The 16,293-nt window shown below is 25.3% G+C and overlaps 1 protein-coding gene across 2 annotated transcripts in view; it reads right to left on the bottom strand.

Moving 5' to 3' along the window:
* Nucleotides 1–883: 883 nt before the first annotated feature.
* LOC100197684 (serine/threonine-protein kinase VRK1) overlaps nucleotides 884–16,293 on the bottom strand; it is a 43,384-nt gene continuing 27,974 nt past the window's right edge. Inside the window, exons 7-13 of one of the 2 annotated variants that reach the window (XM_065805136.1) lie at nucleotides 15,201–15,321; nucleotides 14,679–14,734; nucleotides 14,351–14,511; nucleotides 14,043–14,144; nucleotides 13,871–13,945; nucleotides 3,011–3,060; nucleotides 884–1,465 (exon numbers count right to left, since the gene is read on the bottom strand). In XM_065805136.1, coding sequence (XP_065661208.1) covers nucleotides 1,432–1,465; nucleotides 3,011–3,060; nucleotides 13,871–13,945; nucleotides 14,043–14,144; nucleotides 14,351–14,511; nucleotides 14,679–14,734; nucleotides 15,201–15,321 — 599 coding nt within the window. In that variant the 3' untranslated portion in view covers nucleotides 884–1,431. The remainder of the gene's footprint in view (nucleotides 1,466–3,010; nucleotides 3,061–13,870; nucleotides 13,946–14,042; nucleotides 14,145–14,350; nucleotides 14,512–14,678; nucleotides 14,735–15,200; nucleotides 15,322–16,293) is intronic. The other variant, XM_065805135.1, reaches the window with a different exon arrangement.

The raw sequence follows: 16,293 nt of genomic DNA on the forward strand, positions 1-16,293 counted from the left end.
TTTATTTATAAAAAGCATTTTTTATAAAAAAAGATGTTTTTTCAAAAGTATGGGATGTCCTAATGCACATTATTAAAATTTACGAAACTTTTGCATAAGTTTTATAGTTGGTAGAATACTACTTTAGTTCTTAGAATGTTTTTGAAGGCTCAAACAAATAAACAAATTGTTAATTAGTAAAAAAATAGAAAACATCGCTACTGGACGCACTCAATAACACGGTTTTGTTTCAAATTATCTAGGTTAAATTAAACATGTTTCGTATATTCCTGATTCTAGGTAAATACAAACATTCTAGGCTTTATTCGCCAGTCATTCTCCAAACTTATTTGGTCGCCGTGGTGCCGACTTCTTAGTAAAGGTTAAATTATACTTTAAAATATTCATTTAATTTTTCAAGCTACCGACGCATCTTTGTATAAATTGTCCTAATAAGAAAAAGAGAGTTAGGAATGTCTTGTTTTAATTAATACCCCCTCGAAATCCTAGAAACTCAATAATTTCTATAAGAGTTATTTAAACCATATCTTCAGACAGTTTTTAAATCGATTAAAATAAAAATATGACGAATATAAGAATATCGCGCTATTCATTATTATACGAAAAATGAAAAAAATATCTCTTATATCGCATTGTATCTAATATGATATCGCATTGTATCTAATATGATATCGCATTGATTAAAGATAAACTACTGCATGTTACATTATAAATACGACATCAGTATAAATACTACGTTATAAAATTAAACTGAAACTATTTTGAGAGCTTGATTTAAAAAATATATATATAAAAAAAAAGAGGGGATCAGAAACCATAAGTTCTTGCCTTTACCTATTAAAGGAATGTTTTCTAGAATATTAAAAAAGTAATCAATTACACATTATCAGTAACTGAATTATATTGCTTTTATTAAATTTATTTTAATTACTTATATTTTTGATGATGACTTGCTAATTTTGGTGTTAACATAAAGATAATTAAACAGTTTTTAACAATTTAAATAAAAGCTTCCCACAAAACCGTACGTTTTTAAAATGAAATAATCAGCATAATTTCGTAAAATAAAAAAATAAATAATTATTTTATTATAACTTCACACAATAACTGCGTATAACAAAAAATTATTTGACGAAGAAGCATTAAAAAGAAATGAACCTTTTAAACAACCAATTAAATCTTATGGTGACTGCCCAAAGTCTCGCGTGAGTACATTTCTTTTTCTAGGCCTAAGATTAACTCTTTTTTCAGCTCCGTTATAGTCAGTTTGTTCTTTATTTCGCATTTTATAAGTCTTTTTTACAGTAGGCTTCCGCGTCATATTTTCCAATACGGGTTTTCTTGTTACGGTGTGACCAGATATTGTAAACAAATCGGAATGTTTTAACGAAGAAATATCATTTTGATTTGAAGGCAAATGTGAATCGTAAGTTAAACATGCAGGATCAGCTGGAATGGAATCAGTCTAAATTAAAATAAGAAAAAAATACAATATACAAAATATAACGTGACACAGTAGTATTTATTGCTTTATTAGTATTTATAAATGCCTTATGTATTGTTACCAGTAAAGGATTGCAACGCTGCACAATAATTTCATTTAGATCTCAGAGTTCAAAGTTTGAACTCTGAAGTCTAAATTAAAACATTGAAACAATGAAATTGGTAGTATTTTTGCCTGTTTATTGAGGACCTATTTACTTTGGTCCAGAGTAATCACCTGATTTGACTTTTCCTGTTTTATTTACAATTTAATTTCATATATACTCAGTTACATATATGAAAATAAATATTTAATGATAAAAATTTCCAATCAAAAAATGCAAGAAAAAAAAAAAAAAAAAAGAATAATCTTAGGTTAAAATGTTTGCTTTTCCTATTCCTCAATCAAATGTTTTTGTATTTAAATTATTTAATTGTTATATAAATAAAAATGTTGTGGAACTGTTAAGCCAAGCATTCACTTTTAATGGGATGTTCAAACTGTAAAAAATTTAGTTGATGCAACATATGCATTGGGATATTGTGTAACTGTTTTCATCAATAAAGTTTGTTTTTTTAACATTTTGGTTTAGGAACAACAAAACGTGTTCAAAAAAGTGAGTAACAGAAATCAAAAAGAAAAATATATCTAGAGTCAAAAAATTGCTACTTACCGCAAACCACCGTAGCTAGGACTACGGAGAAAAAAGTAACTTAGAGGATGTTAACCTAGCTGATCTTAACCAACTAGTATTAATCAAGCAGGTTTAAACCAAGTGTCTTTAGGAGCAATTATGCAGCTTATAAAATGTTTAGAACTAATCCCAGTGTCGACAAGAACATATGTTCGATATTTAGATTAAGTCATGGTTTCTAAGTAACATTAACAGAAATATGTGTGAAAAATCAACTATAATTTTTTCTAAAAACATATTTTTATAGCCAACTATTTATTTGGACTTTGATTGATTTCGATTTTTTTAAAATATAAAATCAAAAGGTTTTTGCTTGTGATTTAGAAAAACTCCATTTAATTCCAATAATTAAATGTTAGAAAAAGTTTTAAGCAGTGAAGTGTTTCAGCAAAAAATAAATCTGATCTAATAAAGCAAATAATCGATCTGCTGTAACACAAAATATTAATAAATTTTATCAATCGAAACAAATTAAGATGTACAAAATTGCAGTCAAAACAAAATTACAAACAAAATTGCAGCCATAACAAATTAAAAATTTATAATTTAAGATGTACAAAGTTGAAATTTTTCAACATAAACTTTAATTTTCCCAACAAACTTTATGTTGAAAATGCAACAGAAAGCCATCTTTACAATTTGTTCAAAGCTATAATTGAATCAATATAAAATGAAATTAGCAAAACTTAGGTGCACAACAACACATTTGGTTATTATTCAGTTTTAACAGACAATATCTTAACAAATAAAATAGATAATCCCCTAATGTTTTGTATAACCAAAAATTTTGATTCAAATAAGAAACTGTTCAAGTAAAACATAGTTGTTAATACCTTGATAAGTCAGTTTTTGAATTAGAGTGTTTTTTATTGAGAATATGATCCTATAAAAAAGTAGGCAAACAAAATTAATAAGGAAAAGCAAAAAGTAAAAACTTTTCAAGCAAGACAACTTATCATCAGAATTAAATATAGAGACAATAGATAAAATATCAGGAGATATAAGTTCAGACAGAAGATATAGGATCAGTCAGTAAACAAAAGAAAAAAATTGTAATATTTAAGCGAAGATATTATAAAAAAATGACATGAAGTTTCAACACCACCTTTACCCACGGCCACCAAGGGCATTTGCAGGAAAGCCATGGTAGTAGAAAGACTATTTAAAAGGAAAAAAAATAAATTTTAAATTAAATTAAAATAGAATCTTGTGGAAATTATTAAATTAATAAAAGTTGTCTTTTATTAATTTAATAATTTCCAAAAGATCAACACCACCTTTACCCACGGCCACCAAGGGCATTTGCAGGAAAGCCATGGTAGTAGAAAGACTATTTAAAAGGAAAAAAAATAAATTTTAAATTAAATTAAAATAGAATCTTGTGGAAATTATTTAATTAATAAAAGCTGTCTTCAGTTATTTATCTTAAGTTGTTCATAAGTTATCTTAAGTTGTTATATTGTAAGTTGTTTATAAGTTGTCTTAAGTTGTTCATAAGTTATCTTAAATTGTTATATTGTAAGTTGTTTATAAGTTGTCTTAAGTTGTTCATAAGTTATCTTAAGTTGTTATATTGTAAGTTGTTTATAAGTTGTCTTAAGTTGTTCATAAGTTATCTTAGATAAAACTTTTTTTCAAAACTTCTAAATATTTTAATGAAACTTTAATGATGCATGACGAATTAAGTGTTGACGTCGCCTGCATCCATTAGTATTTGTCCTAACATTTTTTTAAATGTCAAAGTAAACATTGTTATGTTAGTTTTTCATACTTTACCTGAATTGGTCTAATAACTTAAATCAAGTAGAAGAAATTGACAGCAATACAGAAAAAACAGTTGTTGAATTTCATAAAGCTTTTTCTAGGCCTAGAGGCCAATTTTTTAAAATGCTGCAGGGCCACCTAAAGCCAAGGATAGCTTGGAATAAAAAAGTTTGAAAAAAAAAGTTCAGTAACCAATATTAGCTTCTGAAAGTTAGTCAAATGACCATGCAAAAAATAACCATGCAAAAATTTTAATGTATATTTTATTTATAAAATATATTGTTAAGAAAACATGGAAATTAAAATATAAAAAAAGATATACACACTAAATCTAAGATGAAGAAAGAACAATTTTTGAAAGATATCAGTAATCAGTCAAATTCACAACACAATGCCAAAACAAAACAAAACAAACAAAAAAAAAGCAAAATTAGCATTAAAAACGTAGCATAAAATAAATATGCCCTATGGCAAAAATTTATGTGTTTGAAAAGAGGAACCATAAAAAATTTATGTGCTTGAATAGGAAAAAGCTATAAAAAATTCATGTATTTAAATAGGAAAAACAGTGAAAAATTCATGCGCTTAAAAAGAGGAATTATAAAAAATTTATGCGCTTGAATAGGAAAAAGCTATAAAAAATTCATGCGTTTAAATAGGAAAAACAGTGAAAATGTATGCGCTTAAAAAGAGGAACTATAAAAAATTTATGTGCTTGAATAGGAAAAAGCTATAAAAAATTCATGCGTTTAAATAGGAAAAACAGTAAAAAATTAAATAAAACTATCAAAAGAAACATAAAAAGTCTACAAGTAACATTAATTAATAAATATATAACATTAATTATAAATAACATTAATTAAAAATATATAATATAAATTAAAAAATAGCATTTATTATAAATATATAACATAAAAAATGTAACAAAATTACAGCAATAATTATACTATTTGTCAACTTTTTGAACTACTATTTATATATACTATTAATTATACTACTTGTGAAATTTTCACAAATAGTATAAGAAAGACAAAATAATTTTTATTTCTTGAATTCTGTTTGCTGATCATTTGCTGATCTTACAGTATTTTTAATAGTTAATATTTTTTAATTAATTTTAATATTAAATTATTATATAATAGTTTTTAATTAATTTTAATATTAAATTAATATACAATAGTTTTTAATTAATTTTAATATTAAATTAAAATATATTAGTTAATAGTAATTAATTAATTAACAATAATATCTTACTTTGGATAACTTCAAAGGGGGAAAGAGTCTCCCCCTTTGAAATTATCCAAAGAAAACCAACAATCCTAGGGTTTAAAAAAAAATAAACATGCTTTTTTTTACTGTGTTTTTATTTTTAAATTGCAAAAGATATTGAATTCAATAAAGTTTCTTCAAAAGATATTGAATTCAATAAAGTTTCTTCAAAAGATATCGAATTCAATAGTTTCTTTTCTGATCTAAAAACTGTTTCTCTCTTTTATGTTTCAAAAAACGCTTTTGTAACAACTTGTGCTTGTCTCCCAATTAACTTTGTTAAGAGAGATTTTCTCATCATTTAAAATAAAAATTTAGAATGAATTAGAATTTCATTATAAACATTTTCTATAAAGAAACATAATGAAAAATCATTTTGATATGAAAATTGGTTTTAATTCTTATTTCATTATTATTATTTTAATCTAAAGAATATAAACTTTTGTTATCATTTTTTGAAAACAATGTTCAACTTTAGAGTTGAAATTTTTTAAAAACCATATTCTACTTAAAAAGATTTAAAAATTAAACAAAAAAAAATAAGTTAAAATTAAACAATAAAAACTTATTAACAACATTTTTATTTTATCACTAAGACATTCAAAAATTTTGTTTAAAAGTTATTTTCTTGATTCAATAAAAAGAACTTTATATTTTGGAACATAAAAATATTTTATCAAAGCTGTGTAAAATGTGACACCTTTTGGAACATAAAAATATTTTATCAAAGCTGTGTAAAATGTGACACTTTTTGGAACATAAAAATGCTTTTTATCAAAGCTGTGTAAAATGTGACACTTTTTGGAACATAAAAATATTTTATCAAAGCTGTGTAAAATATGACACTTTTAACTGTATTTTAAAAAACAAAACTTTAAATAAATGAAACAATGTAATAAATAAAAATATTCTATTATTTGAAAGAGAAAAGTAACTTTATTGATATATTGATCTTTAATGGATTTAAAAAGATTCTTAGAATTTTTTTTGTTTTTCTTTGAGATAAAAAGAATATCTGAAGACCATTTCTAGTTAAATTGACAAAATCTTGGATCAATGTAATATTGACCTCAATTTAATTTACCACAAAATTGTTTATAATTAATATAAATTTCACTTTCAGGTAAAATCTTAAATAAGAAATATGGACTTCAAGATGGATGCTGTGAGTACAAGACGATACTGATGAAATGGTATAGGGTCATTACAGCTCAATTTAATTTATGCCCGGCACCATGCCATCTCAATATTTTTGGTATACCAAAAATCAGCATTTTGATGATTTTTGGTATACCAACTTAAATTAATGAAAAAAAACTTTATTCCAAATTTTAGTGTCTGACTCCTTATGGTTTCAGAGATAACGATACTCAGTCCTAATCTTTTTTTTGATTATTTTTTTCAGCGAAATTTATTTTTTAAGCTAATTACATAACACAATTAGCTTTAACTTATGAAATACTTGCTCTATAGTGTTGAAAATTTGTACTTAACTATTTTTTAGGGAGAGGAACTCAAAAATGATACCTAAAACACTTAAAAAATTAAAGCTTCTCTATGAAAATTTAATTTCAAAATGGTGTAGAAGTACATATTGAGATGCCTAAAAGATTTGATTCTGAAAATTTTTCCTATGATTCTATATATAACAAACTCCTTAATACAAAAAAACTCCAGGGGTTTTCTTTCTTGAATCTGATCGATTTGCATTGAAAGTTTTATAAAAAAAATATGAAAAATTATATACATTTTTTTTTTGCATTTCTTCAAAAAGGTTTTAGAATCTCAGGTACAGTTCTAATATGTAAACTTGTTTGCATTTCACATTAAAGATCTTCATTTTATGCAACCTTCATGTTTAATGAAGAATTTTCTTTTTACGAATCTTCAAATAATTATTTAAAAATTATTTCTTACAAAACTAAAAAATGATATAAAAATATTAATGATAAAGAAAGTTCAATTGGATAAATAAATTAAGAAAATTGTCACAAACATCCAAATATATCAAAAATAATGTGAAAATCAAAATATCAAAAATGAAGTGAAATTCAATGATATCAAAAAAATTTCAAGTCTCAATGATGTAGAAAAAGACTTGATAAATAGTAGCTCTGGCATTGAAAGTGATGAAAATGCAAAGGTTTGTTTCCATGAGTATATTTACTTAAAATATACTCCACAATTAACATAACTTGCTGTGATCCATTTAATTCACAATGGAAAAAGAAGAAAAGGTATTATTACTTAACCATGAAACTTTTTTTAAACTTAATTGTAATTATATATACTAGATTTGTTAGCAAAATACTCACTGAAGTAGTAATTATCACTTGTGTTTTTAGGAAAATGTAAAGAAATTAATATACAACTTGCTGGGAAATTGAAAAACATTGGTATTAATGTTATTCCTGGAGAAAAGATATGTCCATAATGTATAATTAAAATGATGTCATTTAAGGATGATGAACCAGGAGAACCGACTTGCAGCGAGATTTATGTAGATAAAGATAATGAACTTCTTAAATCTCAACTTTTTTTTGACGGCTATGAACACAAGTCCTCTCAAAACGCATGCTGTGAATAGTCACAAAAGAGTTTCACTTTTACTCGAATCCTCAAAAATGGTACATTACAATGTGAGCATCTGGTATGCATACAGTATGTGTGACACATGTATACTGCATGCGTTTAATAATTTTTATGACCAAATGTTAACTTAATGTCACCAAATGTTAACCAAATGTTAACTTAAACTGCACCAAAATGTTAAATTAATGATTAGTGCAGCTGAATTATCAAAGGTTTATCATGAACTTATTTATATGCTTGTTTGTAGTAGGGCTAACAAGAAATCACAAGTAGCTTCATTAAAACTCTAATAAATAAGTTACAAAAACTTACTGCTCATTCTCACATTGTAAAACATTCATCATTGCTGATTTTTTACAGAAATTAAAAAATGAGTAGGGGTTTAGAATTATAAAACTTTAAATGCAAATAAATCTGATTTAAAAAAGATTACCCTTGCAGTTTTTTTGTTTTATGACATTTGTTACAATTTAATTGGTTATATTTGATTTATAAGAAAATATTGAGTAAGATTTAAATGAGATAAAAAATTTTTATACCTTTTTTCGCTTTTTTTTAAATTTAAAATATTTGATCACTGATAATTGTTAGAAAAAAATTTCATAATCGTATCTTTCAGGAATCTTAAGATAAACATATTTTGTACCGGATATCAGAAAACTTACAAAAAGTATTACATTATTCTGAAATTAAATTTTCATAAAGAAGCTTTAATTTTTTAACATTTTAACCAAGATTTTCAGAATTGAATTTTTTAGACATCTCAAGATATACTTCTTTTTGTACAGGGCATCAAAACACTAATAAAAACTGTTACACCATTTTGAAATTGAATTTTCATAGAGAAGCTTTAACTTTAGGTATCATTTTTGAGTTCCTCTCCCTAAAAAGTAGTTAAGTACAAATTTTTAACACTATTGAGCAAATATTTCATAAGTTAAATTGTGTTATGCAATTAGCTCAGAAAATAAATTGTGCTGAAAAAAATTATCAAAAAAGAGTTGGGACCGAGTATTGATATCTCTGAAAGGTGCAGACTTTAAAATTTGGAGTGAAGTTTTCTTTCATCAATATAAGCTTGTATTCTGAAAATCTTCAAAATCTTAGATGGCATGGTGCTGAAAATTTTTTTAATCGAATAATCCCACAATTTTCTGTGAGATTAAGGTCAGGACTTTTGGAACATTATTTTCTTCAAGCCAATTTAAAAAGTGACAGGATGCATGGGGCATTCCATCATTCCATTCCAATGCATGGTGCATCCAGTTAAAATACCATTTTATTTAACTATTATAAGGTTGGTAATAAAAAGATTTTTGTAATATTTTGATAAATTTTCCAGAATCTATTTTAATTTCTCTGTTGATCTTATGCAATGTTCCCAGACCTTTCTGCAGAAAAACAACCCCATACCATAATTCCTAGGTTTCCTTTTACTGTTTTCTGTTCATTAGACCTCTGTATGCACATTTATTGGCAATTCGAGTGCACACAAAATCAAGATTTGTCTAACCATGAGACTTTTTTGTATTTTTAGTGTTTAGTGATAATCAAGCTTTTTTTATGATAGTTGTAAGTAGAGATTGTAAGTAGACCTTTTTACATTTGTGGATTTTGGCCCCTTGATCTTTCAAGTGCCTCAAAATGGTCAAACATTTATAAGCAAAGGAGTGTTGCCCAGGTATGTTAAAGTGATTTGTTGTCAAATATTTCCTTTAATTGGATTTGCTACAAAACTACATATGCCTGCGAGTTTAAGAAAAAACAACATGCTAAACATAATTTGTGCATATTTAAAAGATATACTTGGTATAATCCTTTAAGAAAAATCTGACTAGTTTTCAAAAAAATACATAAAAATTTAAAAAATAATATTCATTTTAGATAAAAATTATTATTTTTGATTTAATATTTTTATAACCTACCTTCTTTTTGAAATCTAGTTTGTCATATTAGATACCTGTCTACTTATTATACATATAATACATATACACATATACACACATATATATCCTAAGGAGTGTTTAATAAAAATCAGTGAAATTGTTCCAACAAGACTGCTGGAAACAATTTGGTAGTGGTGTAGTGGTAAAGCGCTTGCTTCATAAGCGAGAGGTTCTGAGTTCGATCCCCACCACGTCCCCGGTATTACCGCGCTCAACTTGTTTCTCCGCGCAGCGTCCTTATTCGTCAAGTTTCGTTTTATTTCGGAGTTATAGAGTTGAGAGGGTTATAACCACTACTAAATAGCCTCCTCATCAGAAGTGGCCTTCTCGGCTTTGTGGAGGTGAATAACAAAACAAACAAAAAAAAGTACAGTTTTGACACCTTTTATCTAAAAATGCAAACCACTCGGTGTAGTTAAGGCAATTTACAAATTGTTTGAATTTATTTATTTGAAATTAGCATGACTTTATTAACGTATTATGTCCAAACAAGAGCTTTAGATATTATTATTTTTGCTTAAGGTTTTTTTAATATTTAAAGAAACTTTTCTTTTTTTTATACAAACATTTATATTCTATGATACTGCAAAATTTATAATTTTAACTTTTTTCGTCTTTTCATAATTCACAGACCTGATCATTTAACGGAAATGTCGTAGTCAACAAAATATCATTAGACACTATAATATTTTAAAGTTGCCTTAAAGGGATCCCAAAGTGATGAGACAAGTTCTGTTTATTTTAAAGAGAATGATTTAAAAAAAAAATGTTTCGGCAGAATTTTTTAAAGTAAAACAAAGTAATAAATGTATACCAACATCAACAAACTTTGTTGTTTTACTTGAAGCTTGCCGTCTCCACAGTAGCAATTCTCTCAAATTCCTTAAAATATATGCTGCAATCTACAGACTTTATAATTTATTCAAGCGCATTTAATTCCAAAGAGTTTTAGCAAATGACGTCATTGCAGAATATTTTTTTTGAATCAATATTATTTGTTATTGTTTTATTTGTTTTTTAAAATAGCGTTTATTATCTATCGTATGACTTTCCTATAAATTTTATAGGAAGCTAAACATAAGAATGTTTTTTTAGTTAGAAAATATTAATAAGTATGTCAATTTAGTGGAAACTGATACATTTTTAAGATTTGCATATAAATATTAAGGTAATTTTGTATTTTGCATTTGGATTTTGATAACTAAACGATTAAATTGTTGGCAACTCCATACTGATTCGAACCTTTTAAAAAAAAAGACAAAAAAAGCCTGTATGGATAAAAGAAACAAGAAATAGTTGACAATCGTATCAGCTATGAAAATTTGAACTTTGATATTGCTAAAACATCAAAGTTAAGCTATTTAAGTGTTGGCACTAATCAATGGTGTAAATGTGGATATTGTAAAACTATGGCATTTGAAAAAGAATGTCTTTGTTGCATTGAAATAAAGGAAATAAATATTGCCCCAGGTATTACAAATTAAGTAACATTCTTTAAAATATAAACTGATGTGCGCAGTATTAATAATAGTAAAAATAACAAACATTAACTTTTTTGTACATAATGGCTATGTAAAGTAAAGTGAAAATAAAAGTTTTTTATTTTCACTATATAAGTTTTTTATTATCTGCATAACAGAGTATAAAAGTTTTTTGACTGGTTGCATCGAACCATATCAGTTATGAATATCAATGGCCAGTCTGAATGACAGGGAAGGAGCTTGGATGACAGATTCATTTAAAGAAACCTCTAATAAGTATTTATTTATATAATTTTGTTGTTAAAAATTTTATTTTAGTTTACTAAATAAGTTTGCTTTTATTTATCCAATTTTTTTTTTACTTAAATTTGAGTAAATTTCTCTGTTTCTTGCACAGAACATTTAGATATGCCGCTTATCGTCAATCTACATGGTCAACCTACTGCAAACTTGGAAGGTATAATCGAAAAGTTCTACTGGCATGTGCTGTTTCAGCAACTAGAGCCAGGTTTCTAGATGATAATGGAACTTACACGAATTTCGATGGTGAAGACCAAGGTGCTTTAGGGATATCTGAAGTTGAAGAGACATGAAAATACATTGAAGGGTTTAAAATTTAAAACTAAAAACAAAGGCTATTTTCATAGCCACAAACTTTTTAAAATGTTATTTGCACTAACATCTTTGTTTAATAATATGAATATACATACATAGGAAATATGTATATATACAGCCAGGGGCTATTTTAGACCGTTTTCGACAGCGCTTACAGTATTTGGGTGCCGTCCAAACTCAAACTTAAGGACCTTTTTTTTTTTTTTGCGGCAAACGTCCTTTACTTGAAAACGGATTGCTTTCTTTGTCTTCATAACTAAATAACATGTTTTTGTTTAGTTTTGTTCTTGATTACAATATTTGTTAAAAAATAAGATAAATTTTTTATAGAAAATTAAAAGTTAAACCGCGTACAAAAAAAACCAACCAAATATCAAATAATAAATAAAATACCAATTAGTAAGCAATTAGTTAATAATACCAAGAATGCAAAAAATCTGTAACAAGATCAGAAATATTGTCGCTCAAAACCGCTTAAAAAACACCGCTTTAAAATCTTTAACAATAATTATTTAACTTTAAAAATAAAATAAAATGAGCAATACATGTTTTATAGAATAAACTTTATTAAATATATCTCGCTTGATTAAATAAGTATTTAGAGAATATATGTAACCTGATGAAAAGTTTAGCAAATAATTGACTCCCTGCCCTCCATCTCATATACACTCTTTCCAGATCCCCTCTCCCCACCCAAGCGTACGTACTTTATGAACAATCCCTAAATGCTGTTAAATAAACTTTTATAAGGTTAAAAAATACAAAATAATTTTTTTAACAGAACCTTAATACAGATAATAATAATTTAATAACAATAAATATAACACAAAATTAATTTATAGCAATAAACAAGCCTAAAATGTCTGAAATATTTTATTAATATTTTTATTGGGAACTTCGTAAAAATAACAAAAAAAATAATAATCTAAAATAACTAAAAAAATTCTATAGTAATTTATGATTAAAAAAAAAAATTATATAATGATAAGTAACTAAACAAATTCTTTAATAATCTAAAAAAAATCTATAAATTGCAAACAAAATTTTTTTTTAAGATTTTTTATCGAAATTTTACAATGTATCATTTACTAAAACTCTTTGGAATTAAACGCGCTTGAACAAATTATAAAGTCTGTAGATTGCAGCATATATTTTAAAGACTTTGAGAGAATTGCTACTGTGGAGACGTCAAGCTTCAAGTAAAACAACAAAGTTTGTTTATGTTGGTATACATTTATTACTTTGTTTTACTTAAAAAAATTCTGACCAAACATTTTTTTTTATAATTCTCTTTGAAATAAACAAAACTTGTCTCGGCACTTTGGGATCCCTTTAACTACACCAAGTAGACAAGGATTTTTTGGAAAATTTTTTACAGTTATTTTATATTTTTACTGATGGTGGTCTTTTTTTAATGAATAATCAATCATTGCTTAAAAAATGTTTTTATTTTTGTATTAAAACTATCAATATTATTATTTACCCACACACACCCACACACCCACATATATAAAATGATTTTATTTTTGTATTAAAACTATCAATATTATTATTTACACATACACACACAAAACATTAAAAGCAAATTTAGATGGAAATCTGACATCATACTAATTTAGAAAACTGTGAGGGCTTCAGTACATACACTGACTAAATTAAGAATTACATGCAAGGTTAAAATTAAGAATTACATACAAGTTCCTACTACATTGACTTAGGGTTTGGGTTGGGCAGCAATAAGTTTATTTCTTTTATTCATTTTTTTGTTCTTTTTCTGAAAAAACCGTATAGGAAAAAGTCAACATTTTTGTGTATATCTATATACGCTATAGTAGATATATACGCACACACCGATTTATTATATATTTTCTTAACTTTAGACAACTCTACATAGGAATGTGAATTTTGTGATTCTTTTATTGGTTTTTTCAATTTCTTGGTAAAATTTATTATTAGTAATAGGAAGCAAAAAAAAACAAACTATTAAAATTTAAAATAAATAAATAAACCAAAGAAGACAAAGTACCGCAAGTTTTCTTTTATATGCTTTTGTTTTTTTTAAATCATTGTTATCTTTGAGAGGACTGCGTGCAAGACGTGCCTAAATATTAATACAGTTAATTAATAGTTAAATTAATTTTAAATAAAAATGAATTTTTCCACATAAAAAAAAAGAAAAGGAAAAGAAATAGTCTTACCACTGATTTACTTTTAATTTCTGTGACATCTTTTGTTAAGGAACCATCACTGATTCTCTTCTTTTTATTAGGACTTTTATCTTCAGTCATACTTTGGCGTTTCTATAATATAGAATCAGAATTTATTAAACTTTACTGAAACAAAAGAACAAAAAAAACAAAACAAAATAATAACAAAAAAAAACAACTTTGAAATATATAACATACCAAGAATATTTCTTATTTGTACTTAATTATTAATAATGATTAAGCACAAATAGGAAAACATAAAAGATAAAAATAAAAATAAGAAAAAACAATAAATATACCTTTTGTGCAGAAATCGCTATTGGCAATTGAATAGAAACTCCATCATCAACAATGTTAAATTTTTTCAAGGCAACAACAAATAAGTCTTTGATTTTGTGATAATCAGGCTGCTCATCGTATTTCATGTTGGCAATAATTTTTAAATAATCTTGAAGATAAACTATATTAAAAGTTGAAGTTTATAAGAACAACACAAACACACATGACATGTAAATAATATGTAATTAATAATTTTAATAAAAAAAATAAAATATCATCTTGTAAATAAAAAAAATTAAATTAAAAAACAACAAATAAATCGGAACATAAAGTAAATAACAAGAACACCTGGTTTTTCATTTGGAAAACATTTCTTTATGAAACTGGGTATATCATTCATGTATCTAAAATTTCATACATTTATTTGTGTATTAATTATGCTATTAGGCAAAATGTTAAGAAATTCTTTTTTTAACAAAAAAAAGTGAACAACATTTGTAAAATGAGCAATAAGTAAGCTAAATAATTATCTTATAAGGAACATGCATGAATGAACATATAGTGAAGTATGTTGTTATGTGGAACATGAAAGTATAGTGGAACATGGAAGTATAGTGGAACATGCAAGTATAGTGGAACATGCAAGTATAGTGGAATATGTTAAGTAATGTGAGGTATGTAACAAAACAATATGTACAATGTTGTAAATTTAGTACAATGTGGCAGATTTAGTATAATATTGTACATATAGTATAATGTTGCACATTTAGTACAATGTTTCACATTTGATAATATAAATAATGATGTAAAATATATTGCATAAAAAACATGTTGAATAACATTACCAACTTGAAAGAGAAAAAAACTTACTTTGTTTTTTCTTCCATAACAAAGTTTTTATCCTTCAAATTATCTTCCCATGGCAATCTACTACATAACCATTGAACCATACAATACCCAAGAATTTCTAAGTCACCTTTACGAGATGGTGCTACAATAAATATAAAAATTATTAAATAATTTTTTTTTAAAAAACCTAAATACAAACTGTATTTTATATAAAGTCAACTAACAAACTATATTTAAAATTAAAAACATGTGCATATAAAAATATTTGATATTTTTTAAATTTATCATAAAAGATAAAAAGTACACAACACATGACATTTTTCTGTCATATTTCTCTTATCAATAAAATGTTACACACGAATTGAAACATGTCTTGTATAGTGATGTGTAATGTTTTATAGTTGAAAATATTTTACATTTTATGAACAAGCAGAGCACTTGATTTTACATATAAGTAGAACATGTGATATGAAACATTTGAAAATGTGAAATTTTACAGCGTGAAACATTTTACAGGTAATAATTAATGCAAAAATAAACATAATAGAATCATGGATTGCTAAAAGTAAAATATAACTAGCAAAAACTATATGATTTATTTTAACAGGAGTTAGCTTTGGGTAAATTTTAGTAGATACAAAATTTGTTGTAAAATTTATTGAAGGTATAAATAAAAATGATGATTCCAATTGATATGTAATATTATACTATACATATATATATACTTTTTATAACTATATATAACTTATAAATAAAGAATGAGCAGAAAAGTGCTCATTCAAAAATGCACATGGTAAGTCATTTCATTTGAGACAAACTTATTTAATCAATTTGAGACATAAACTTATTTAATGCGTATAAAAATTATATCATAAAATTATATAAATGAAAAATTGCATATGTTTGTAAATGAAGGTTTAAAGTAAACTTAAATACATAAACTTTCTTTTGATTTTTTTTTACAAATACATTGTTTTAAAAGATTGTGATTTAAAATGTCATTTCAGGTTATTTGAAAAGTTACTAGAGAAACAGGAATCTTTTCAAAAATAATAATTTATCATAAAAAACATAGGTCAATATTACTTTATATTAAACTATTTAATAATAATAT

This window comes from Hydra vulgaris, chromosome 09, assembly GCF_038396675.1.
Source record: "Hydra vulgaris chromosome 09, alternate assembly HydraT2T_AEP".
NCBI classification, from domain to species: Eukaryota; Metazoa; Cnidaria; class Hydrozoa; order Anthoathecata; family Hydridae; genus Hydra; species Hydra vulgaris.